This window comes from Phaenicophaeus curvirostris, chromosome 7, assembly GCF_032191515.1.
Source record: "Phaenicophaeus curvirostris isolate KB17595 chromosome 7, BPBGC_Pcur_1.0, whole genome shotgun sequence".
Classification (NCBI taxonomy): domain Eukaryota; kingdom Metazoa; phylum Chordata; class Aves; order Cuculiformes; family Cuculidae; genus Phaenicophaeus; species Phaenicophaeus curvirostris.
In genome coordinates, this window is record NC_091398.1 from 24,160,448 (window position 1) to 24,186,072 (window position 25,625).

General features: G+C 37.0%; 1 protein-coding gene across 1 annotated transcript in view; it reads right to left on the minus strand.

The window, feature by feature from the left end:
- Nucleotides 1-571: 571 nt before the first annotated feature.
- TANK (TRAF family member associated NFKB activator) overlaps nt 572-25,625 on the minus strand; it is a 28,186-nt gene continuing 3,132 nt past the window's right edge. Inside the window, 8 exon segments of the mRNA XM_069861232.1 lie at nt 572-2,044; nt 2,046-2,110; nt 6,359-6,939; nt 8,584-8,702; nt 10,862-10,938; nt 19,928-20,040; nt 20,855-20,963; nt 24,083-24,229. Of these exon segments, the coding sequence (XP_069717333.1) occupies nt 1,945-2,044; nt 2,046-2,110; nt 6,359-6,939; nt 8,584-8,702; nt 10,862-10,938; nt 19,928-20,040; nt 20,855-20,963; nt 24,083-24,181 (1,263 nt within the window). The 5' untranslated portion in view covers nt 24,182-24,229 and the 3' untranslated portion in view covers nt 572-1,944.

A 25,625-nucleotide genomic window follows, 5' to 3' on the forward strand; every position in this document is an offset into this window, starting at 1 on the left:
CAGACAAAATTAAACAGCTTCCCAGGACGCCGCACCAGGCAGGAGCTCTCATAGCGAGAGCTGGATCTGCTGGTCGACGAGGCTTTGGACAACCGCGTGTCCCCCGCTGCCCCCGCTCCGCGCCGGCTGCAGGCGATGTCGCAGCTCCCGGGGGCCGCCAGCGGCCCAGGGAAAGCCGAGGGTCGGGCTGGCGCAGGGCTCCGTGCCCTGCCAGCAGGAGAGCTCGGGGGAAAACGCCTCCAGAAACCGGAGCGGGGTGGGGGTGGGGGAACAGATGACTTTATTTTCTTTAAAGGTGATTCGCAGTTTGTTCCGCTCTTAATAACGTGAGCTCCTTGAGCTCGCATTTCACGGTTGAGAGGACAAGTCGGTTTTGTGTCGGGCTGGCTGGAGATGTGCGAATCCCCTTCTATTCTCCCAATCCTGGAACTTGTGCCTCTCCCAGGAACCACCCCCAGCCGTGCTCTCCGGGGAGGCACTTCACGGGCCGCCCGGTGAGTCCAGGGGCGAGCGCATCCTCCCCGGCGCTGGCTGAGAGCTGCCAAGAGTAACAAACTCTTTCTCCAGGTCATGGTCACGCAGCAGACAGGCGCTGTACACTGTTGTTTATTACAGTACACTCTGTTGACAGCCAGTCACAAACACGAGATGTTTAAACCAGAAAATAATTGCAGACAAATCCATTTCTAAAAATTATTCAGCTGTTAATTCTTCCAGAAATCGGTCACCTGCAAACAAGTCTTTAAAAATTGTTGTGCCTTGCTGCTATGAAAACTTTAATGGTGATTATCAAATATCAGGACTAAAACCTATATTCGATTCAAATGCAAAAAGCTCCAAGCCACCCTTGATAATTTAATTGAAATTACTTAATACCACGCCCTCCATACTTTTTAATTCGATACAAGTAAATCCAGAAAATTGGCAAACTTTATTAGAATGCAATGGTTCAACTAAATACAAATGTAAATTGCATTGAGAAAGCCACTAAGCACATTCGTGTTAAAAATTAAGTCACTGAGATTTGGGGGATTAGGTTTTCCCCTTTCCTTTCTAAGCTGCAATAGACTTGAGCAATGCTTCATACCAGACCAGAAGGAAAAGTAAACAATCTTTGGTATCAGTTTTAGGGAAAGTTTAACTTTTTCTCACTCTCTCCTTCATACTAATTAGTATAACCTTTTTCCATGAAACTATTTTTGCTAATTATTAATGCTAGAAAGGTGCATAATCAAAATAATGTATTTTTTTATAACAGGTAACAGATATCCATAAAATTGCTACTGTCACATTCTGGTAAAACAGTAATATATGTGCTGTGTTTGAATACTCTCTCTAGTAAACAATTTATCGGGAAAGTCAACCTTTCATTTATGCTACTAGTGAACAAGCCTATCCTAATTCTAGCACACCTGACATTCAGTTACTGTGATGATTTTACAAGAATCTGAATTAAAAGGTTCATTACTGTAAATCAAATTTGCATTTTTTTTTAAAGAGAAATAAAAAATGAGAGCCTACTTATCTTCCTGTTTACTTCAGGGAGAACATAAACATGTCACTGAATATTGATAAAAAAATCCTAAAATTACAATATCCACAGACAGATTAAGGTGTTGATCCTGCTCCTCATCATGACTTTGGGCCTGTTCAGACCACCATTAATTGCAAGGCAAAAAAAAGAAAAAAGAAAAAACAGTGTTTAACATCATCCTGAAAAATAATATTGAAGCAACAAGCAACAATGTAAATTACAGTACTGAGTGACTTACAGTTTCATTTTACTTTGTCAAAGGACAATTATAAATGTGCTTATCTGACAATTTCAGTCATGCGTTCCTGTTACAAGAAGTCTTAATTCTTAAATTCTTAGCATATCCAGTGAATAAAAAAAATCAAATGTATGCAAAAAAAACCACCAGTGATCCATTGAATTCTCATACATTAAGACTGTACTTTAAAGTGGGAATTCAGATGCCGAAGAAAATCTTCCTTAGATGTTATAGATGGTGGGAAAACTTCTTGACAGAATTCACATATTCCACAGATTCAGTTCAGAGTCTGTATAAGCTTGTGCCAGCAAATCATTGTCTCGAGGCTGCCAAACGAGCTAAAAGAAACAAAAAATGATTATTGCTGTGGTTTACAACATGGTTTACATTACGCTCTGGTTTATATTTATATTAAAAAAATACCTGCCTCTTTAAACTAGCTATCCTTTACACCTGCCTGGCTAGAGACATGAACTAGAGAGCTCTCCTTTAAGGAAAGCAAGGAGGGACTTTGTTTTTTTTCAGAGTTCTGTAAATATACTTTCCTTGCAAACACTTAGAATGCCTTGGTATCTATTCATGATAAATACTGCTATAAGCAAAAGTCTGTAATATCAGTCTGATAAATATTAAAGCTTTTCTGTAACTTTGTATTTTCAGTGCTGTAGAAGCTATAGTACATAGTAGGCATTTAAAAGAAATGAGAAAACATGTTTTTACCTTTGAATAAAATGTTTCTTCTGCAGAGTTAATATGAATCTTATTTTATTTATATTCTTTTTGACACATAACTAGCTTTCAGTTTACTTACAAAATGACCTCAGCAATGTCATATGGCTTAAGTTACTTATTTGATCCGACTGCCTTTTAGGAATTCCTTATGCCATGACACCATCAAACTCAATGGGACCATCTGAATATCTATCCGTGTATTCAGGCAGTTCTGTGAACTATGTTAAATTTGGCTGTACTGCTCTTGGTCCCTGAGCTAGTTGGTTTAAAGCAGTGAGTCTGTTTACCAGGCACTGGACTTAAAGGGACTTCAGCTTGGTCCATACTTTGAGTACACTATTTAATGTCATACCAACTAGGAATCATAACATTTTCAAAGTGAAGTTAAACAGTAAGTTTCCTTACAGTAGTATTAGCAACACAATATGTAGTTATGTAATATGGCCAGAATGATTATGTTTTGAGTAAACTGAAAACTAAATGCATATTGCTGTGACTGCAAGTAGACAGAATAGCAGCAAGCTGGTATGGGCTTTGTGTGGGGATGGAACCTAGAAGAGGAGAGCGCTCTACAGTTTTTTTTGGCTCAGTTTTCTTCTCTTGCTTCACTCACACATTGAAAGGCAAGCAAGAATACTTCTGAATGTAGTTTCTTTAAAAGTTTTAAATGTCTTGCTATCAATACTTACTTAAGAGTTTTACTTGTCAGTTCTTATTCAGACTTCAACATGCCAAATAGTTAGAATCTATTGTTTGTACCTCCCATGGCAACTGACTGTACAACTAACCTGGCTTTCGTAGTGGTTAAATCTTGTTTTTAAACCAGCTGAACTTGGAGTCAAATTTATGTCCATTCTTTTTAAACAGTGTTTGGCTTATCAGAGAGCAATAGCAGACTTACTGTCTTTCATAATGGTCAGCAATCCATATAATTAAATTGACTAATTAGTAATTAAGTGCAATCACACCACTTTTTTCAGCTCAAACAGTCTACTTATTATATGTTGCTGGTGTAAATTGCATATTAAATCTATCTAGACACTGACACACTTAAATATCCTTACAGAAATGTGTTTAGAATTACTTGTTTCTAAAGCACCATTTAAAAAAAGATAAAGTACTGTTGTAAAAAATCCACAAAGGACTTAATAAGTTTTCTAATCTTGGAAGCACAACAAGGGGAGGTACTCATTCAGCAACCCGCTCAGGCAGGCACTTCCATTTCTTTCTTTGAGTGTTAAGTATTTGTTTAATATCCTTTTGGATTAGGGATATATTTAAGCACATGTTAAAAAGAATCAGATTAAGATTAATAGACTATCAGTTTGCTTTTAAAATTGCAAACCTTCTTAGAAATATTTTTGTTGGTAACAACCCCCTCAAACTGTGACTATCAATAAACACATGCATCTATATGCAAGTCAGTTAAATGTAGTCTGTAAAATCCTAGGTCCACTAATACCCCTGTTTATTTTAATCTGCTGCTCTTTTCAGTCACCTTTTTTTAACAAGTTACATCCTAAGAAAACTACTGAGTCTTCACATTTAGTATCCACATAGAAAGAAAGAGCTAAATTTATTACAGCAACTGAGAGCAGTTCCAAGAACTTACTGTTGCCAAATCTACTGCATTTATGGGGTTTTCCATTTTATAAGTTAACATATGTAGTAAATACTTGAAAGTTTTATCTATACTAGGAAAAAAAATCAGGTGTATAATTCCTCCCTATTGGAACTTCACCAGTGGGAGGGATTATGGAAGCCGTAAGCAGTGTTAACTACCTCTTAGAAAGGTGGCAAAAATACTACGAACAAGTTTATGCATAAATTTTGCTGAGGCTAATACAGCCTGAAGGGCATGTATACAAGTAACTTTTAAAAAACATCAGTATTCTAAATTACATAAATATTATCTGTGAATCAAATCTTTAGCCAAGTTAACAGTCAGATAAAACTCCAAAGCTGAGTCCAATTCACTGGGAGAAATACTTAAAAACATCTTTTGAAGGCAGAGGAGTAAAGGAGATGGATGTTTAAATAAATTGATATGCATAGATGTGTATTTAATGGATTCCAAAGTAGTATTGGGTCCTTTCAACCAAGCTTCTGGATAAGATGTAACATTTTAATCAATGTCCCTTATGTTCTACAGTGCTACTGTAGATATGACTTAAAAATACTGAAATGGTTCACCGCTGCCTTTCTTTTCTCCAGTTGTTAGCAGTATTAAATTTTCTCCACTAAGTAGATAATTTACATTTTAAATAATGGCTCCAAATTAATTTCCTTATTTTGCAGAAATACCAATGATCAACTCAAAGGCTGCTATTGAACTACAATTCTCTTTTTAAGCTGCATACTCCCCTATCAATTTATAGTCACATACCAGCTGTTTCACTTGCTGTAATATACAATGCAGGGTGCCATCTATTGAAAAATGAACACACAGACTAACTAGTAAAATAACAAGCTGGAGAGGGAACACAGAAAAAGAAAATAGTAACAGGCAATGGAGTGGATGCTTAACAGCTCCACAGGAATTCTACCAGTGATAAAATAAATGATTTAATTTGTTTAACTCAGTCACAACTTAAACTGAGGATCCAATGAAAATAAAAACTGTGATAATTAAGTCAGTATAGAATTGAGATCTCCTACATTACTAATAAATATTTTAAATACATTTGAAAAATCAGGCTTATAGTTTAAAATACAATGATGAAGAACAGCAAATGCTTTAAACTTTTCATCCAACCCTGATTTGCAATAGAAAATTAAACTAGATTTGGTACATTTTAGAAGAAAACATCAAAGCTATCACACCCTACAAATGCTTTCCAAATGCTAGTACTGCATATCATGCAGTGGCCAAATTGAGAGGTAAAGCTCCCCTGCTGCATGTTGCTTGTTATTAGCAAAAAACACAAAACCACATCAATGCAATTAGTAAAATTATGCCAAATCCACCCTCACAGAATTCCTAAATATCACTATTTGCTCATTCTCGAAAAGTTGTCCTCTAACAAGGTGTGAGAAAAGCCACACAAATGTAAAAAAAAATTGTTCTATAAAGGTCCATAATAATTTTGCCAGCAATTTCATTTGAGACGGGATGTTACACAAAAGCAGCAAAGTATTCAGAGATGTGACTGTCAGAACCGACAGAAATGTTTTTCTGCATTACTGCCACTGGGCCTTGTTTTCAGAAGCTCCCATGGACTTCAAGTAGCTCTAAGTGAAATTCAAGCTCAAAATACTTTCATAAACCTAAAATAATGTATTTTAGTGAACTTCCCTTCATTTGGGGAAAAAAAAAAGAAGAAGCTGTCTTCCTTGACTGCTTAAAATACGAATACAAAAATTTAGGTTTTCTTAGAAGGGAGGAACACGGTGCTCTTTATCTATCAGACTGAGACAAAAAGTAGATAATTTTTCCACAGTGATGTATTTATTTCGCTCAGCTTTTTAATTAGTCCATTTGTCATATTCTCTGTGTACGTTAAAAAGAATTAAAATGATCACATGCCCTATTCAACTGAGATCAAAGGTAGAAAGAAAACAATCTAGGGGGCAACTTGCGACTAATGACAGCTTTGAAATAGATATGGGAACAATTAATATCTAAATGTACTGAAATTTAATGTGCAAGCATATTCAGTGCTTGCATCTGCTTAAATTCTCGCCCTTTCACTGGAAAAGTGTGTTGTACACATATTTCAATATGGGAAAGAACTGACAAGAGATGCTGTCTTAAAAAAAGACTGATGAGATACCTCATAAAATATATTAATCTTTGCAAAGCTTTTCTGAATCATTACCATTTTTTGAAATGTACAGTATTTATAGAAAGATACCTGATGAGGACCTCTAACGGTTGTCCCGGCAGCTTCTAAAGAATCAAAAATTGCTTCAGGTACACCCTGGTTAGTGCGCTTTGGTACATATGTGAAAACCGTGTCTGTTGTATTCAAACATGTTTTGTCATGGGTATTTTCTATGGGCATGTTTGCATGATTTGGGGAGTTTGTTTTGTCAAGAGTGAAGTTTTGTAAAGCTGAGGTCATGAGATCAACTCCATGAACTTCAAATAAGTTAGGTTCCAATTTACTGAGGTGAACAGCACGGTCTCTGTGCTCCAGGTTAAAATGATGATCTTGAAGCATCTTTTCAGCTATACCAGTACAAGGAACTGTTGTTTTTTCCTGAGTGCTCTGCAAGAAAGCAGAGTCATTGTCTGTAGGTGGAAACTTGACATTAAATTTAGAAAGTGATTCTACAGAGCTGTTGTCCTCATCTTGGCCCACTCCTCTTGGTGTGATAGATGTGATGCATGATGCACCTCTATTTATATCCTTTATAACCCGAGGCTTAAAAAGCTCTTCTGCTTGTTCATCAGTTTTATCAGTGCACTGTATCGGCATGGAAAACTGTATTTCTGTGAAGGAAGAATGAAGAAAACATTACATAGTCCACTGAAGTATGGTTATTAAAAGTGTGGTTCTGGGGTATTTTTCCTGAGAGGTTTTTGATCTTCCTCCTTGGCTTTTTAATCTTTATTTTTTCTCTCTGAAACCAGTTTGAGGTACAGTTCTTTTTCACAAACATTATCTCTGACATGAGAAAACATCAGAACAGAAATAAAAAGATATAATTCTGTTCTAATAATTCTTTTTCTCTTTGATTTATGGCCATAAACATTTTCATTTTACTGAAAATTATGTTGTCCCATACTCTTAACACATACTTGCATACATTTACTGAAGTGTTCTGGCAGAAATAGAAGCTGGAACCAAATCCATTTCACACAGTGCCAACAACATGCTAGGCACCATGAACACAATTTTAGAAGGTATTCAGGTACCGAACTCGCACTGGTTTCCAAATTAGGTAAATATTTAAACTGAACTACTATTCATAAGTGGGGCCATATTTTCCCTTTGTTTTAAGAACTCCCCCTTCATTTTCAGCAATTTATTAAAAAAATGGAAATAATATACATGGTTACTTCTAATCAGGCGAGAGAATAACTTCAGCACACATTTATTCCACAGCAGCAGCCTTCTGAAATAACTCAGATACTGTACTAATGTGGGCTGCAGAAGTAACAGAAATAAAGCAGATTACATCTGTATCATGTATAGCTTTTCATACAGTTGAGTCTGACACTTATTTAAGGAAAACAAATCCATTCTAAAATAAGTTGCGAAGCACTCATTTCCCAAATTCCCACCCCCAAATAATTAAGTTTCATAGTGTAGAATCAAAATATAATAGTAAAGTTCAGATACAGCAATTTGAAGCCACAAAGGTACACATTATTACTTTGTGTAACAAAACTTCAGTAATGGTATAAGCTAAATTAGAAGGAAGTGCTGAAATCAGCATCTTTTCCTTCAACTGTGTAAGTTTGGCAGGTGTTCTTTGAAATCACTCAACAGCCTGACCCTACTATTAAGAAAACCTAATATAGGGAATGCCCACAATAGCTTACATTGTATTAAATGTAAGCATTAGCAGAACCAGGCATTCAGGACCTCTTCCAGTTACAACAAAAATCAAGCCTCTCTTTTGTTTTCAGGAAGTGTTGGATTAAGATCTTGTCCCGTATTACAAAACAGTATTCAAAAGCCTGCACAAGGAAGTCTAGAAAATAGGTCCTCTGACTTTCCTCTGTCCAGCAGTTTTCCTCTAACAGATATGGGTCTAGAGACATTCATAACAGACAACTTTTGAACTGACAGCTAAATTAAAAGCAAGCAAATGCTGTCATTCACACAGTATGATGGGATATCACATGTAGCGAGTGCCTGCATCTCACTCCAAGGGACAAAACAATTACAAGAGCCACTGATGTGATGACTGTCTTTTATAGCATGTGATTTGGAGCATTCGTCATAGAATGCCAAAACTGGCGGTGCGTTTTCTTGGTGAAATACTGAGCACCATGTGAACAGACTTGAAAAAGGCAGATGGTAAACAGTGGAAGTACTTCTATGTATGTGTAATTTACAGTATTTTCAAATATAAAGCAAAGCTTTCAAACAGTTGAATCACAATAAGAGCTTAAGTATGATATTACCAGTTTCAGGTTCTGGCTTTATCTTAAATTTACTCAGTTGGTCTGTTTGTTCTCTGGCTAGCATACATATTCGATGACACTCTTCTTTCATGTCCTGGAAAATAGTCTCCAGATTCTCCCTGGAAGATCAAAATTGTAAATGAAAGACTCAACTAATTCAGCTTATTGTGACCTTTATTCTAGTCACACCCACAAACCAGGGAAAAGCAATACTATAAGCTACTCTTCTTGGATATCTTGTTCTTCAACATATGTACACATATTTTTTTTTCTCAGTAAAAGCAAGCAAGAACGGGAAAAGAAAATGTTGTCAAAGAGCTGTTCAGTCATATCATACACACATACATTTCAGCTTAGAGCCTGATCCTGCAAGGATACCCCCTGCCCCCCAGATGCAGTCTTTATATTTCTTTCAGTTCCCTCAGGTATTTTGTGGGATAGCTTATCTTTCACAAGGGTATTGCTTCCATAAAATAAGGAAAATAAGATGCTGCTACCATGCAAATTAATTGTTTTCTATTGTTTTCTGTGTACTTCAGACTTTACAGGAGAAAGAACACAAAAGAATTTGTTACTGTTCCCTCCCTCTCTACCTGACATTTTGGGAGGGGCTTGTGAACTCATTCCTTCTCTGTTTTATACAATATCACATGTTTTTTTTCTTTTATTTGAGGGATTTTTTTTAATTATGTATTTTCCAGACTATCATAGGGACATCTGATATTTAAATTATCTGCACTGAGAATGGTAAAAATAGTTCTTGATGCTGGTGTGAGTTTTATGTGCACAAAGGCACTACATTACTCAGTTACTGATGTATCCATAGAATTCCACTGTGAAATTTTAATAAAGTTGTGGAGTAATTTATATTTCTAATACTATGGGTTTTATAAAATGATCTCCAGAGATGAAAAGTGAAGTTGGTGACAAATAAGATTTGTGTTTTCATTTGCATATCTGTAACAAAAGAGCTCAAAAGAGATTTTTCTTTAACCCAAGGAATTTTTTTTTCCTTTTTATTGCTTATTCATAAAGCAATCAGGAGTGTCATGAGCTGTGTTCCTAGTTCGGCTCTACTTACCTTTTTGAAGACACATTATTTGTACATAATTTGAAGAAAAAAATCTACAGAAGGAGTAGAATTGCAACTATTAACACTTACATTCTGACAATTTTTCAGGTGTTTGATAAATAAGAAATTAAAAAAGGACCTTTAACACAAGTTTCTATTTGGAGCTTTAAAAAAATACACATGATTAGGTGAATTAATCTAGATATTTGTGATACTATAATCTTACTCGTGTAAGACTACCAGTAATCTTACCAGTCACATACCTCTTTCCAAGAAAACAGTAAAGTAAGGCAGCTATTTGAGAGGAGGGAGACAGAAGACAGGTAAAGGTTTTTTAGATATAAACCAGTTAAGACAAAAAAGTCTTTATCACATCACAGTATTTCCTCTCTTTCCTGTCACAAAGCAATAGTGAGTCAGTCTAAAGATCCATGTAGTTCATCTAGCCTAGGTCTGAAAGTAGCCAAAAGCAAACACCTAGGCAAGCATAAAAAACACAGTAGGAGTTTATACTTCTCCCTAATGCTCTCCTAGTCTCACCTTAGAGAATCTTCTACTTGAACTCAGCAGAGTTGTTAGAAGTGGCATTACTGCCTATCCTGTGAAAAACGCAAACCTAAGACTTTGGTCAGTTTTTTTGCTAGAACACTGGCAGAAGAGGAAATACTTGCTTAGGAAATACGCTGGTTTTGGCCCCTTGGTCTTAGCAGGGGCTGGCTGACTTCAGCTTACAGATAAACCTGGTTTCAAACTCTCATTTGAGATGGATCAAGCCAAGACTTATTTCTTTAGGCTGACTATCAGACCTCCTCCTGGCAGCGCAGCAGGCTCCTCTGCTGTGCTGCCATCGGTTAATCTATTATGGTTGTACATTCCTATCTGAAGAGAGTTAACGCAACGGAGTTAATGCTTATCCAAACCCCACCATTAACATCCACTGCTGTCTCCCACAGAATTTAACCTCCTGCTGAACCAAGCAGCTATTTTTCTTCCTCCCAACTTATCCCTACATACCTGCAAAGCCCCAGCTACGATTCCACAGATTTGCTGCCTTTGTTATCTTCCCATTCTGGCTCTTTGACCTCTGCTGCTCTTGTTCCTCCTGCCTCCATTCATTTTTTTAAGGTACTGTGTAGATAGCTCATCTTATTTAATAGCAGAAAAGACAATTAAAAGCAAATTTAAAAATACCACAAAAGTATTTACCTTCCAAGCATAGGTGAAACACCAGCGATCCCTAGACATAATTCAGGCTTATGTGGAACAGCTTTCTTACTTTTCACCTTGAAGTAAAATATGAAAATATTGATCACAGGTTAGCATATTCATTCTGCTCTTCAACCTAATATGAATAAAAATGTCATGGGATCCTTCATGTAGTCCTTCTAGAAGCTCCCAAAACATTCCCAAAATGACAGAAGTTTTTTACTGTCTTGTGTGAAACTCCTGGTTTTAGTTTAACTTAGCAACTCAGTGTGGCATTCCTCTGCTCATATTCCCTTGAAAGTAAATTGGTTCTAAGAACATTGTTTGACTGTAATTCTATTTCATTCACGTATAAGGTAAGATCGGGTGCTGTGTATAAGCTTGTTAGCGAAGTATCCAGCTATTTTAGCTCTTAAAAATCAATTTATTCACTGAAATTTTCAATGAACACATCACAAGCTACTATGCCAAGAGTTTTAGCAGGTTTTAAAATAAGTTATTAACTTTGACTACCACCTTGTGGTTCACCCTAGTATTACAGTTTTAAATCTGCCAGGCGTTAAGAGGTCTTATACTAACCAATCATTAGGCTTCAGTTCCACTAGATCTACAGTACCAGATGGCCCGGATAGTTCATATGTTCAAGACACAGAACTTGATAATATACCTGCAAAATCAGCTGATTTCAATCATACTTTCTTTCTAATCACAGGATGATCTTACCTTGCACCAAAGTGCAACCGCAGTTCCTGCAGACACATTTGAGCTGCCTTATACCTAGCAGCATGGGTTACAAATGCTTGCATAGGAAGTCCAAGAGCAACAAGTTATGTGTGGCCGTGCTCCTACCCTTACCTACATTCACTTTAAATGAGCTAGCTAAAATACATTTACGTGGTTGATTCATACCAGTCACTGCACTGTAGCTATTCCACAAGGACAGAATAGCAAAAATATAATAAAAATCACGTGGCATGAAATGAAAAAATAAATCCAGTCTTGGTGAAAACTCCCAACTGAAAATTATAAAGCAGAAATGCTAGTCTGGAGTTTTCACAAATACTAAAAATTTAATGACACAACATAAAAATAATTAATATACAGACCAACCAGTACTTAATATTGAATTAATGTATTTAATAGTTTGGTGTGCCCCATGCACTACATATTCTTTAATGATTTCCAAGTAATTATATAATGCTGACATTTAAAATCAGTTTCTTAGAATAATTAATTTAAGCATGTGTGAAAGAAGTAAAAATGTACAAAAGCTTTTTTATTTCATTTTCTCTGTATCTGGTTTCTTATCTTACCTCCCTTTTATACACTGGTATCTGTATACCCTTTTGTACTTCATTCAATTATCTCAATTTGCTTTTCAGACTTCTGATTTCATTGTCTTGGTTGGAAATAACAGATACAAGTTTCCTTTCCTTTTGATTGTTTTTGTCCTCAAGTTGCTTCAAGTTCATGCTCTCACTTTCTAACTATTCCTAAAAAATATTTTCAGAAACGGTAGTACAATTAATAGAATTGAGGCTTATGGAATATCACTATTCAGCAGTCTGGAATAAGCTAAATTAACCTTTTGTGACATAAGCAAGGGCTGGTTTTACTTATTATGTTATTAACTTTAAATCACTTCTACCATTACACATAGATGTAACTCATCATAGATGATTACTCAAAATAACTGTATGTTCTGAATTTACAAAAGTCATATTAGTGTTTATAAAAAACAAACACACTGCCTTGGTTCATTTACTATATAATTTACATTAACATTTAATGTCCAATATATGGTATGTACTGCATATAAAAAATATTTCATTAATTCGATCAATCTTAACATTTTTTAAGAAGCTGATATTCTGCAGCTACCTTAATTTTTGAGCAGAATCATAGAAACAAGAACAGAATCATAGAATCACAGAATATCTCAAGTTGGGAGGGCGCCATAAGGATCCTCGAGTCCAGCTCCCTGCTCCTCACGTGACTACCTGAAACTAAATCATATGAATAAGAGTGTTGTCCAGATACTCCTTGGACTCTGAAAGGCTTTGGTGCCATGACCAATTCCCTAGGGAGGCTGTTACAGTGACCCAGCATCCTCTCAGTGAAGAAGCTTTTCCTAATGTCCAGTCCGAATTTCTCCTGATGCAGCTTCACTCAGTTTCCTCATGTCCTATCACTTGGTAACAAAGAGAGATCAGCACCTGCCCCTCTGCTGTCCCCCTTGAGGAAGGTGTAGACTGTGATGAGGTCACGTCTCTGCCTTCACTTCTCTAAGCTGAACGAACCTCATGAAGTCTTGCCCTGACACCTTTCACCATCTTTGTTGCTCTCTTGTGGACACACTCTAATAATTCGACATCCTTCTTATACTGAGGCATCCAAAACTGCACACAGTACCCAGTTGGGGCTGCATCAGTGCACTGGAGAGTGGGACAGTCATCTCCCTCAGCTGGCTAGCTATGCTGTGCTTGATGCACCCCAAGAAATGGTTGACCCCTTAGGCTGCAAGGGCACACTGTTGGCTCATGTTCAACTTGCCATCAACCCAAACCCCCAGATGTCTTTCCGCAGGGCTGCTCTACCGTCCCTCATCCCCCAATTTGTATTTATAATCAGGATTACATTGCAAATATTGCAATGCTATAAAGGTTTGTGAAATAAGAAGCAGTGGCTTGCCCACTTTAATTAACTACCTGGTAATTCATGGAATTTTTATGTATGTGGGCTTTTTGGTGGAATGAAGAAGAATCCAACGAACAACTTTTCTAATATGCACAAAGATAGTCCTTGGATAATTTTCAACAAACAACCTACGGTTAAAAACTGTGACTATGAAAACCTTATAGTTGTCAGAAATCTATAGAAATACTGATTTTGAACTGTACCAAGTGTTATAAAACCTGTCCTGAAGCTCCATGTCTGTCTCTGAAAGAGAAGTAAGCTCGAAGGGTTAACTCTGCAAGAAGTAATACAAGTGAAATGCAGTAAGATAGTCTGTAGACAGGTAGGGCAAGGTGAAGAGGAAGGAAGCAAATAAGCAGTTTTCAAGAACATTTGTTTTGTTTACAAATGGAACCTAAATAGGGTGAGGTTGTGCATTTGGAGATTAGGTGGGCAGGGGCTACTCTACTAGACAACAACAGCCACATAGGCATGGCTCCAGAGCCAGTCCGCAGACAGACTAGGTGGTTGAGCATGGATGTGCATATAGACAGCTGACACAACAGTTTAGCCTCAAAAAGTTATAGTAGCTGGATTAAAAAAAACCACAGAAAACCAGCTTTGTAGGCATTGCTTTTTTTCTTTAGTTTCAATTGTGGCTTTAAATAGTAAACCTATGGTAAGAGCTTCAATGCGACTTTGGACTTGGGTGGTATCTCAGGGATCCAGACTAAGCATCTTCTGCACAGTGGGTTCAAATCACTGTCTAAAACCAGGATGCTTCTATCCCATCAAAACTCTCTCACCATCCCCTGCAGGTCTTACATATCCCATTTTTCAGTTTTAGGTGTTCTGACTTTCTTAATCCTAACCATCCTTCCATGCTTTCCACTTCTGGCAGATGGTGTTGGGAATATATGTATAGTCCTATACATATAGTCCTTTTCTATAGAAATCTAGGAAAAAAACAAACAACGTGACTGAAGGTTTTAGTCTAAAGAACTCATACATCATTTAGAAGAGCAACAAAGCTGGTGAGGGGGCTAGAAGAGCAACAAAGCTGGTAAAGCTGGTGAGGGGGCTGGAGAGCAAGTCTTACGAGGAGCGGCTGAGAGAGCTGAGAAGAGGAGGCTGAGGGGAGACCTCATCGCTCTCTATAACTACCTGAAAGGAGGTTGTAGAGAGGAGGGTGCTGGCCTCTTCTCCCAAGTGACAGGGGACAGGACAAGAGGGAATGGCCTCAAGCTCCGCCAAGGGAGATTTAGACTGGACATTAGGAAAAAAATCTTCACAGAAAGGGTCACTGGGCACTGGAACAGGCTGCCCAGGGAGGGGGTTGAGTCACCTTCCCTGGAGGTGTTTAAGGCACAAGTGGATGAGGTGCTAAGGGGCATGGTTTAGTGTTTGATAGGAATGGCTGGACTCGATGATCCGGTGGGTCTCTTCCAACCTGGTTATTCTATGATTCTGTGATCATGTTCTATAACTGATGCTACAGCAATTAGGTTTCATTTTCTCAAATGACACAAGAACACTTTGAAGAACTACAGTACTATGGGTCACAAAGTTCAAAGCAACTTAAGGAAGTATCTGATGAATGAGAAAAGACAATCATATTTAGTTGTGTGGGAAAAACATAACAACTTATGTTAAGAGGAGATGGAGACATGCGTAGAAGTAGTCTTAACCGATCTGAAAATACTTTGAAGAATGTCATAGCAGGGCATTAAGGGGAACTGCTTTTTGCCATTCCAGGAACGGGAAGGCAGTGATACACTATGTTGTAGGTTCACAGACCACAAGCTACCAGAGAGTCATTATTTGGTCAGAGTTCCCAAACATTTCATGGTCAAATTCCATTTCTCATTTAAAAAAAACAATGGGACATAGCTTCTCCTGTGTTTTCCTTTGAAAATTATTTGCTGGAAATCCAAACACCTTGAAAAAAATAAGTTCAAACACAACATTTGCCATTGAAGAAGGATAGTAAAATAGCTCTTTCACTGAGTTTGTGATACAGCATTGATCTGCACACACATTATTTATCTTTCTGGGAATACTACACCTTGAAATAATGTGTGGGATTTTAAAAGCTTTCAGGTAACTGGGAACTTTGCAGCAATGTTCAGGAGTTCTCTTCCACTTCTACATTCTCCTGCAGGAAGTGGGGACAAGATTTAAGCAAGTGATGAGAAATCCACGTGGGAACCAATGTGAGAAAAGCCATGCAACATGTTACAATGAAGACATATCAGTGCATATTGATGTAAATAATTTTCGTGCACTATCAGGATATCACAACAGGAAAAAATATTACACCTCTTGGGATCTTTCAAGAATAAAGCCTTTCATAGGCTGATGATCTTACAGCTTCTAGTACTGACTGATTTTGAGTGTTCACAACAATGTGGTAACATTCATAAACTGGCTGAGGTTTATAAAGCTAATGCCATGATAAATAAGTATGTCACACAGGTCATAGCTGCGAAGTGAAGTGAAGTGAAGTGAAGTGAAGTGAAGATCTTTCAAGCATGCTAGTATTAGCAGCCAGCAAAGAGGTTACATCTGCATTATAAACAGATCAATATTTTTTCTTTTGGAGAAGGAATCTTTATAGAATCAGAGGATAATTCAAATTGGAAGGGACCTCAAGGCTTCTCTAGCTTCTAATCAAAGCAGGGCCAGTTATGATGTCTGATCAGGTTTGGCTTTGAATTCCCCATGGGCAACCTTTTGCAATGCCTGGATGTCCTCATGGTGAAAAGTTTTCCCTTACGTCCAGTCTGAAACTTCCATGTTTCAGCTGCCTATTGTCTTTCATTTTCTTGCCCTTCTTTTCTGCCAGGACACACTGCTGGCTCATATTCAGCTTACTGTCTAAAAAGACCCCTTTCCAGCAGAGCTGCTCCACAGCCAGTTAGTCCCCAGACAGTACAGCTGCAAAGGCAGATCCTTTATTTTTTATCCTGAGGTGTGCTATCATGGCCTGTTTCAGTGGCTTCCTAGGATAAACTAACTGTCAGATGTTTTCAAGGAAAAATACTACTGTCAGCTAGCATAAAATCATGAAGTATAGCTTTCTTTGCACCAAAGACTGGAAATAAAGTGACACTAGATAAGTTGGTATTGACTGGAACACACAACTCTACAAGACTGCTGAAGTAGCTGCACTTAGGTACTTAGATGAATTTAGCACCATCATTTTGAGCACAAAGATGACTACCGTACATCTGCCATTCCTCTGCTTGTGTCCAGCACAAAAAAAGACCTGAACGTTTATTATAGGACAAACAGTCTTGTATACCATATGCATAATTCATCAGTCAGCAAGTTAGGTCCCTTTAGTCTCCTGAAGCAGAGGACTAAAAATATCTGATAATCTTGTATCTAGTTTGGTACTGACTACCAAGCCAATTTGGTTCACTCACCTCTTTCAGTGAAGATTACTGTGAACAACAACAAAACCCCATTTCATGGCACACTGGCAACAGAATTTGACAACAGCAGGTAAAATACGCAAGTACAGCAACATACTAAAAAACACAGAAAAACTAAAGCCTTCCTCATTTTAAACCTCTGAAATTTAAGCTCTAATCACGCATCTATTACAGCCAATCCAGAATTTCTATTTACTTTATTGGAGGACTCACTGATAAATCCCATTGAACATAGCAAAACCCATTTTCAATAGATATTGATAAACCCAGGCACCTCGAGACACAGGGAAGACTCCTGAGTTTCAAGGAAGGACAGGAAGAAACAGCAACATTTTAGCTTAAAGACAGGAATCATAATTCATTATTTGGAACTGTACACTTTGTAAACCACATTTTTTTTGGGCTGAAGTAGAATAAAGCAGTCAATGCAATAGAGGCCAATGGCTGTAGACATAATTTATTTGGTTTAGAGCAGAATGTGGAAAGAATATGTTTAGAAAAATACAGGCTTTCAAATAGAATATTTGAGCTTCCAAATCTGAACATCTGAAAAAGGCAATACTTTACTAAGTTAGGGACAGGACAGCTATACTGGATCAGTGACAGGATGATGGATTTTTGGTCTAACAGATGTCAAAGTATGATGTTCATGGAAGAGTACAAGAAAAAAGGAGGCATCGATGATACATCCTTTAATACATTCCCTGACCTTCTAGGTAAAAGCTTCTATGTATTTGACTCTTAACAGTTTTCTCTTCCATGAAGTTGTGCAATCTTCCCTTGAAGCAGGAATTTCCACTGTCTGACTACCTATCACGTGAAGAACCAGCTCCTTTTGGTTTTGTTTTTTCTTTTTAACATGGCACGTATTTTTTTGTTTGTTTTGTTGTTGTTTGTTTTCTTCAGTAATACAGAGAAATGGGAACTCTTAGGTTAACTTGATGTGGTCCTAGTGATTTGCTACTGTTCATTTTCCTTACACTGTTCCACACATTCATGCCATGTGGTTTACCTTTTTATCTATCAAATGTCAAAAGTTCTGTATTTAAAAAGTGCTAAAACTGGAGCTGCTATGAAAGCATATAGAGCATTTATCACAATACAATTAACTTTCCATCATCTTCCATAGGAAGCTGGGATTATACAGTTCTCCTCCCAATTTTATATAATAAAATAAGATCTTGTGTACAGACTGCTGGGTATCTCCACTCACAGCCAGCCCACGAATGGTATGGCCAGACACAGTCAGAGCTAACAGAAGTGTGCATACCTCTGCTGTGCTGTCTGCACATCTTTTTATCACTCTTGCATGTTGGGGGAAGCTTACTAGGCACACCACCAAACATTAGGGTCCTCCTGCTATTTTTTCCCAAAGCTCATAAACCCTATGAAATCAGGATGATGGTGCAGCAATGTCCACGTGCCTCTGCAGTGCCTGGCCTTGGTCCAATCAAATGTTTTTCTCAATGCTTGAAGTAAGAGAGCTACAACATTTGCAATAAAAGGAACATAAAGTAGGCTTGGTCAACCTAACTTTGCATGGGTTTAGATCTCTACTACTCCTCTCTGAAAAGACCCTATTTGTATAGCTCTGTGCCCGGGTTTAAATGCAGACAGACTGTATAGTTGATTCTGCATGAATGTTTCTCATGCACTGCCTGTAACATCCTATATAGATCATGTAATTCCTCAGTGTTTCCCCATGTGAGAACAGGTAACGCACCCTCCTTTCTCCTACTCATTATATGACTAAGTTACTTAAAACTATTGTCCATCCAGAAACAAAACTATGAAATATTAGATTTAGTTAGGTCTCCATGTGCAACCATAAGACATAATTTGTATCCAACTCAAGACAGAGAAATGCAAAAATATGCAAAGATTAGAAATGACATCTCATAATTACAAATTCTAGCATAGAAAAATTACATAAAAACTTTTTTAAAATAAAAAAGGAGCATATATAAATCCTTGGTAACACTACGTTTAAAATGTTTGCAAAGGCTTCCTCTCAAATGAGATTCCTTCAAGATAATTAAGCAGGCATCAGTAATCCAATGAAATTATTTTTAAATGAACATTTCTGATAAAAAAATGAATTTCTGTGAATTTAGCATAATTAATTTGTTTATAGCTCAGGTTTAGCAAACAAATCTTGAAATGAATTCTTTTCAAATCCAATGCCTGATTTTGCATAAGGGTCTTTTAATGACCCTTACAGGGTCCCTGCTACGGAGATTCACATTGAAATATAAGAGACAATATCACAAGACAGTTCTCAAGAATCACAATAGGACGACATAGGATAAAAATGATAAGAGATGCAAAGTCAGTGCCTCTCTGTCATTGTCTTTGCTCAGTATACAAAATTTATTCAAGGTATTTTCCATCTATTCTGCACTATTGCTTTACTTTTATTCCTGGTTTTCTTAACAGGCTGTAGTGAAAATCTCAGTGTTACTTCAATGAAGAGGGGCAGAAGAGACATCATATTAAAGCTAGCTATTTAAAAAAATCCAAACAAATACTCAGTCTCCAGAGGAATGTATAGTTCGCTTTCCACTCCATCACTTTTTGAGTGCAGATTCTCCATTTCTTGCAAGAATACCCAGACCAGTTGCAATGTGAAAATCTCTTGTGAGAGAAAGAGAAAACCCCTTCTTGACCACTGTTTTCAGCAGGTTAAGAAATAAATAATCCTACTTTCTGATCAAAACTATTCTAGGGAGCTCAATAGCCAAACAGTGACAGCACTGGGAAGGATCAAACCCAGATACGTAGCTCACCACAGCAGACCGCAGTGGCAGAACACTCATGCATTTCAGGTGAGGATCTTGTATTAGAAGTGCAGTTCAAAGGCACCAGTAAAAATCTCACTTCTCTCTTTAGGTTCTCATAGTCTAATCACAGCACAAATGTGATCTTATGTTAAACATACTGTTGGCAACCATACCTTTAAGAATTTTTCACTTTGCTTTCCTGTGTTCAGTTTTTCAGAGAGCTGGCTCACAGATAAGTCGGAGGTTTCAATGTCTTCATGCATCAGAACGCAGGGATGTGCATTACCTTAAAAAAGTAAAGCAGATGCATTTTACTGTATTTTACCCCAGCCAGGTTCTAAGTACAAGCAAAACTAAAATAAGTTAGCCTGCTATTTTCTTTATCTTCTTTGGGCAAATCTTCATATTAAACAAGCAAAAGAAGCCCAGACAATGTAAGACTAAACCAGCAATAAAGTATATACGTGTACTCTTAAAAATAACAGCCAACCACTTTGCTAGTATTTATGAAAACCAGGAGTGTTAGGCTAGTGTGAATAAATATTTAATGAGCATGGCAGATTAACACATGGTTACTTTGATTCTTTTCTCTTATTTGTGTAATACAGTCAAACAGTAGAAAATTATCCATCAATAACTACTTGATTTGAAAGAGAATGGCCTGCTTATAAAGCTTTGGTTATCCAATAAGATTAGCGCTGCAAGACTCATCTAACATGAACACAGAACCACAACACTTGCATCTAGAAAAACTTATGAGCTAAATTTATTAACAGCTAATTATAAAATTAGGGTGTAACAATTTTGGTTTTAATTCTAGTGAGTGATTTGAGTCTGTATTTTCCTAACTTCAGTGTAAGCAGGTTCTACATCTAAAGAAAATCTCACCATTTTTTAAAGAGGATAAAGAGAGACCTCAGAAGTGTCGCATTTTATAAATAGATTTTGAAACTGCACATTTGTGTTAACTCTCATGTTCACAGAGAAGTATGATACTGCTTTGAAAGATGTAGATTGTAAAAACTGAAGCAACAAAGTCAGAACTTTTCGTCAGTGCAACACAGCATAAAAAGAAATAATGTGCAAACTGGAGTACATACCTCTATTAGCATTCAGAGCAGCTAACTGTGATTTCAATTTTGCAATAATGCTTTTTTGAAGCTTTATCTGCTCCTGCTGTTCACGTATTTGCTGCGTGTAGTTTTCTGTCTGCAAATATAATTTAATTAGCATTAATCTTATTCTGTTTTGACTAGAGGTCTTCTATTTGGGATATAAAAAGCAGCTCTGACTTTTAAAGATAATTGTAGTTGTGGACCTGTGTGAAAACCCGACTACAGTCATCTTTGGCAAGTCCGTATTTTTGAGACTGCACTAATTAGAAAAAGTATTACAGGAAATAAATCCTGATTTTCGGCAACTGTTTCAGCTGTGGCAGTTGTAAAAGAGAAGATAACTTTTAAGTTATGATTCTACACTCATGAGGTTTAAAGTTAGATTTTTAGTATTCTTCAGAATACTGGTTAGTTATTTCCTTCCCCCATATTTTCTAACACATAAATTATATAAAAATAGGCTTTTAAAAAGTTAAATTCTAAATGGGAAACACCACCACCACTTATTCCATACAACAGATATTCTTTAAATAACTTCAATTGCCTATGGAACAGACTTTTGCCTGTTCTCCTTTGAATGTAGTAGAGTTATTTTTCTAACCTAGAAAACAGCAGGGGAAAGCAAGCAAGCATTCTTTAACCTTCACACAGCTCTATTGCATTTCATGCTATGAACAGGCCATATAGAGTCTAATAAGACTGCTCACATTTCACTGAAGTGTATAAATATTGTTAGACAGCCAATTAACTGAGCAAATGGTCACGTGGCAGGAAGATGCTAATATTGAAAACCTATAATTTCATTAGCGCATGCCTAATGGTGCTGTTACACTAGTGCTAAACACAGGTAGGAAAACTTGTTAAGTCTCAGCACGGAAACATACAGGAATGCGCTCAATTTTTCTAAAATAAAGAATATGTCTATTACTGAACAGGTCATGACCTGGGACAAGACTTGGCATTGTTTTCACATCTATTCATAATTTATCCATACTGCTACCTAATTATCAAATCTCAGTCACATTTAAATTCCACACCTCTCTACTGCCCAATGTGTTTGTCTGTCAAGCAGGCAGGAAAATTTATTTTAAAAGGCCAGGTAGTAGTTGTACTATGAGAGTTTGTTTAAAAAAAAAAAAAAAAAAAAGCGATCAAAGAGCAGTACACTCCAGCAGCTATAAGAGACCTCATGAAGCAGAAAAATCACTGAGAACCAAATTGAAAATGTACAACAGCAATGTCTTGTCAACACTTCTGTACAGAGCACAGACATGACAGCTAAAACAGACAGAAGAGAAGATGCTTTTGACAGCCAGTGTGCACAAATTATTCCTTGAGTCAGATGGCAGCAACAAGTTACCAACTAGAAGATCTGCATGACAACCAACCATCCATCTGTATCAAACACCATCTGGCCGAGATGACTCTGGCTTCTGTGTGCTTGACATGGCTCCCAGCTCTAGAGACTGGCAAAACAAGTGGCCTATTGGTAACTTAAGTAGTAAACTGTTAACAACAGAATGGTGGACAATCCAACAATGTGTGAAGGCCACACAAAGAACAGAGGAAGTTGCCAGAGTAAAGCATTGTACAGAGGTCACTAAAAAGCAGGAGCTTGGTTAAAAAAACTGGAAAACAAAAAAACCCCAACTAATTACAGTATCAACTCTTCTTGAAAAAATACTTCTATTCTTTTGAAGTCATGAAAATCAAAATGCTGAAAGTTTGATTAGGACAAAGATTTGAAATGGTAGTAATCTTTATCAAAGGCTTTAGTTTTTAATTTCTGAACCAAAGATAGTGCAGAGAGAAATCTTGCAAGCCTTTAGTTCACTTAACACTGATCACGCACTTATGTGGTTTTCTTCCATAGATTTTAGAAGAGTTCTCTGACCTTGTACTTGGTATCTTGTTCCTTGGGCATAAGTTTCTTTCATGTACTGTTGGATGATCCAGGAGTATTAACTTTCTTCAAATAATTAATTCTTCATCGTAAGAGACAGAATTTAAAAGATTTCCAAACATTCTAAAATACGTTGCCTTTTGTTAACTGAGTTGCAATTTCAGCATAAAATATACCAACACGCTACTTGTGTTTGTTAAGTACAGAAAATGCTGCAGATTTGCACCAGCATGACTGCAACAGGCTGTGAATGCAGATAAGACTGCACTGTGGAGGACTGTACATGCAACTGACTCTGCAGTGCCTTGTCTATTTACTTTGCCATACAAGGCGATGGCAAGATTGTGCTCAGATATCAGAATATTCTGTAACAGACCTTTCCATATTCCCAGTTCTACTGCTGCTTCCAGAACCTGACACCGAGTGTGGTTCACCTGCCCCTGAACCAAGGCCCAGTCTACCAGTTCAATGGAAGTATCAGAAAGTAGTGTAGCATGAAAAACATTCAAGCCTTCCCATAACAGAAGTTCCACTGCTGGGAAGAATATGCACAATACAATCAGTATTACAAAGTCCAAGACTGATAGCTTTGCAGTATGCTGGCATGTGTGATGAGAAGTCCTAGAAGAGTTTTGGTTAAGTCAAGTTTTCTTCTAAGTAGAAGTTCAAAGGTGCTCCTTACTGGTCAGAATGCCTCCAGAATCTTTCTTTTACTTCATAATTAAAGAATAATCGTACAAGATTATTATTTCTTAAAAATTGGTACTTAGCTTTCAAGGTAAATTTGCTGTAAATGTTTGAACATAAAAATTCATCCTAATATCTTGCACAGTGCTTAACATATTAGAGCCTCTGAACCTTCATTTAAAGTAAACTAGTAATTCATATGGCATATCTTCCTATTAACACAAAAATTATTTAATTTAAGCTATTTACAATAATAATTTAAAAAGTAGTTTTTTAATAAAGCAAATTAAATTTCAAAAAGTACTTCATTAAAGCTAGGTAAATTTTATGTACATCTTTGCTGTTTACATTAAAAGACTTCATTAATCCTCCAAAACAGACAACACTTTTCTCACTTTTAAAACTACACAAGAATTAAAAATCCAAAACCCGAAAACCACCTACTACGTTCACAGCCTAATGAATTACTCTGCAGTGCAGTGACCTTATTTCATGATGGCAATTTCCATTTTTAACAGATGAAATAAAGTACACACAGCTAATGTGAAACTGAAATCTACTTGCACCACAATCCTCCACGGGAAGGCTGGCTTTAAAGATACAATTTAGAACTCAACACATACTTTTCGCTGTAGTTCTCTCACAGCATGGTCCCTATCCATGCATGCTTGCCGATATGCTTCATAAGCTCTGTTAAGCTGCTCTCCAATGTTTTTGTCCATACCTCCAAATGTTGTTTCATCACTGAAAAGATGGTCAAGTTAACAGACCTGCAAAGTAATCAGAAGGGAAAGGAGAAAATGGTACGAAAGAGAAGTATGTAACTAAAAACTTACATTATAACATATATTGTATTAATATCAAATTCAAGTGATATGTGAAGTATGTTTGAACATTAATTCATATTGTAGTTTGAACTATAGCTCTGCTTACCTCAACACTTAACTTTATGTCCAGAGATAGGTTGAAATAAAAGCAGGTTAACTCTGAATCAAATTCTGGATGTACAGAACGTGTAAAAGTATGTGTAGTTACTGTATTTGAGGACTGGAACTTACAACTGGTGCAAGATCACCAGATTTTACGACATTTCTAACAGTTTAATGTTTACTGAATTGTGAGAGTACAGATAGCATTAAAAAACAAAACTCAACTTTTGGCATTAAGCAATGAAAACATAAACCCTCAATAACATTAGGTCCTGTGGATCTATCTTGTTCTATGCCATATTTGAACATGGCAACACAAACAGCACTAGAAGGTGAATTAAAAAATCTTTTTATCTAAAAATCAGTAATAACAGCCAGTAAGGATTAGCAAGACTCAGAACTTTTACATGATTTATCAACTCTTTACACTTTGTGAACAATTTCAATAACAATTCCTGAAACTACAGTTCATGAACTTTGACACATGTAAGACTACAACACTATGGGTTGTCACAGACTTCAATTTCAAGATAAAGTGAACTTTGTAAACACAAGTAATTTGCTTCTATAGTAATATATGACATGAATTTTAAGATAAAATGTTATCATAAGAACATTAGAGGATAGGTTAGTGAAGTCTCAAGCTCTTCCTCTCCCTCCCCAAGTACCAGCATTAAGAAAAAAAATATCAGTAATTCACATCTCCTCTCCTGACAGACACTATCATCTGTTATTATCTTCTAGGATTATCCATAAACCGCAGATACTATTAAGAAAAGAGCTGTACTCAGATGAGGATAAGCCAAGCAAGAAGGGTATGAGGATAACTTGTCTTGGATCCTGGTCAAAATTCTAAGGATTGCAGCTTGACGGTTTTGTTCATGTTTTCTTGGTCTTCCATATCATAGAACCCGAATACAAAAATGTGGTTTGACTTTCCTAGAAGGTGCAACAGACTGCTGTACGCATGTCACGCCTTTGTGTCACACCTTTTTAAATGATGTGTGCGTATTGCAAAACCAATTGTATCTGAGTCTTATGAGGAGCAGCTGAGGGAACTGGGGTTGTTTAGAAGAGGAGGCTGAGGGGAGACCTTATTGCTCTCTACAACTACCTGAAAGGAGGTTGTGGAGAGGAGGGAGCTGGCCTCTTCTCCCAAGTGACAGGGGACAGGACGAGAGGCAATGGCCTCAAGCTGCACCAGGGGAGGTTCAGGCTGGACATCAGAAAAAAAATT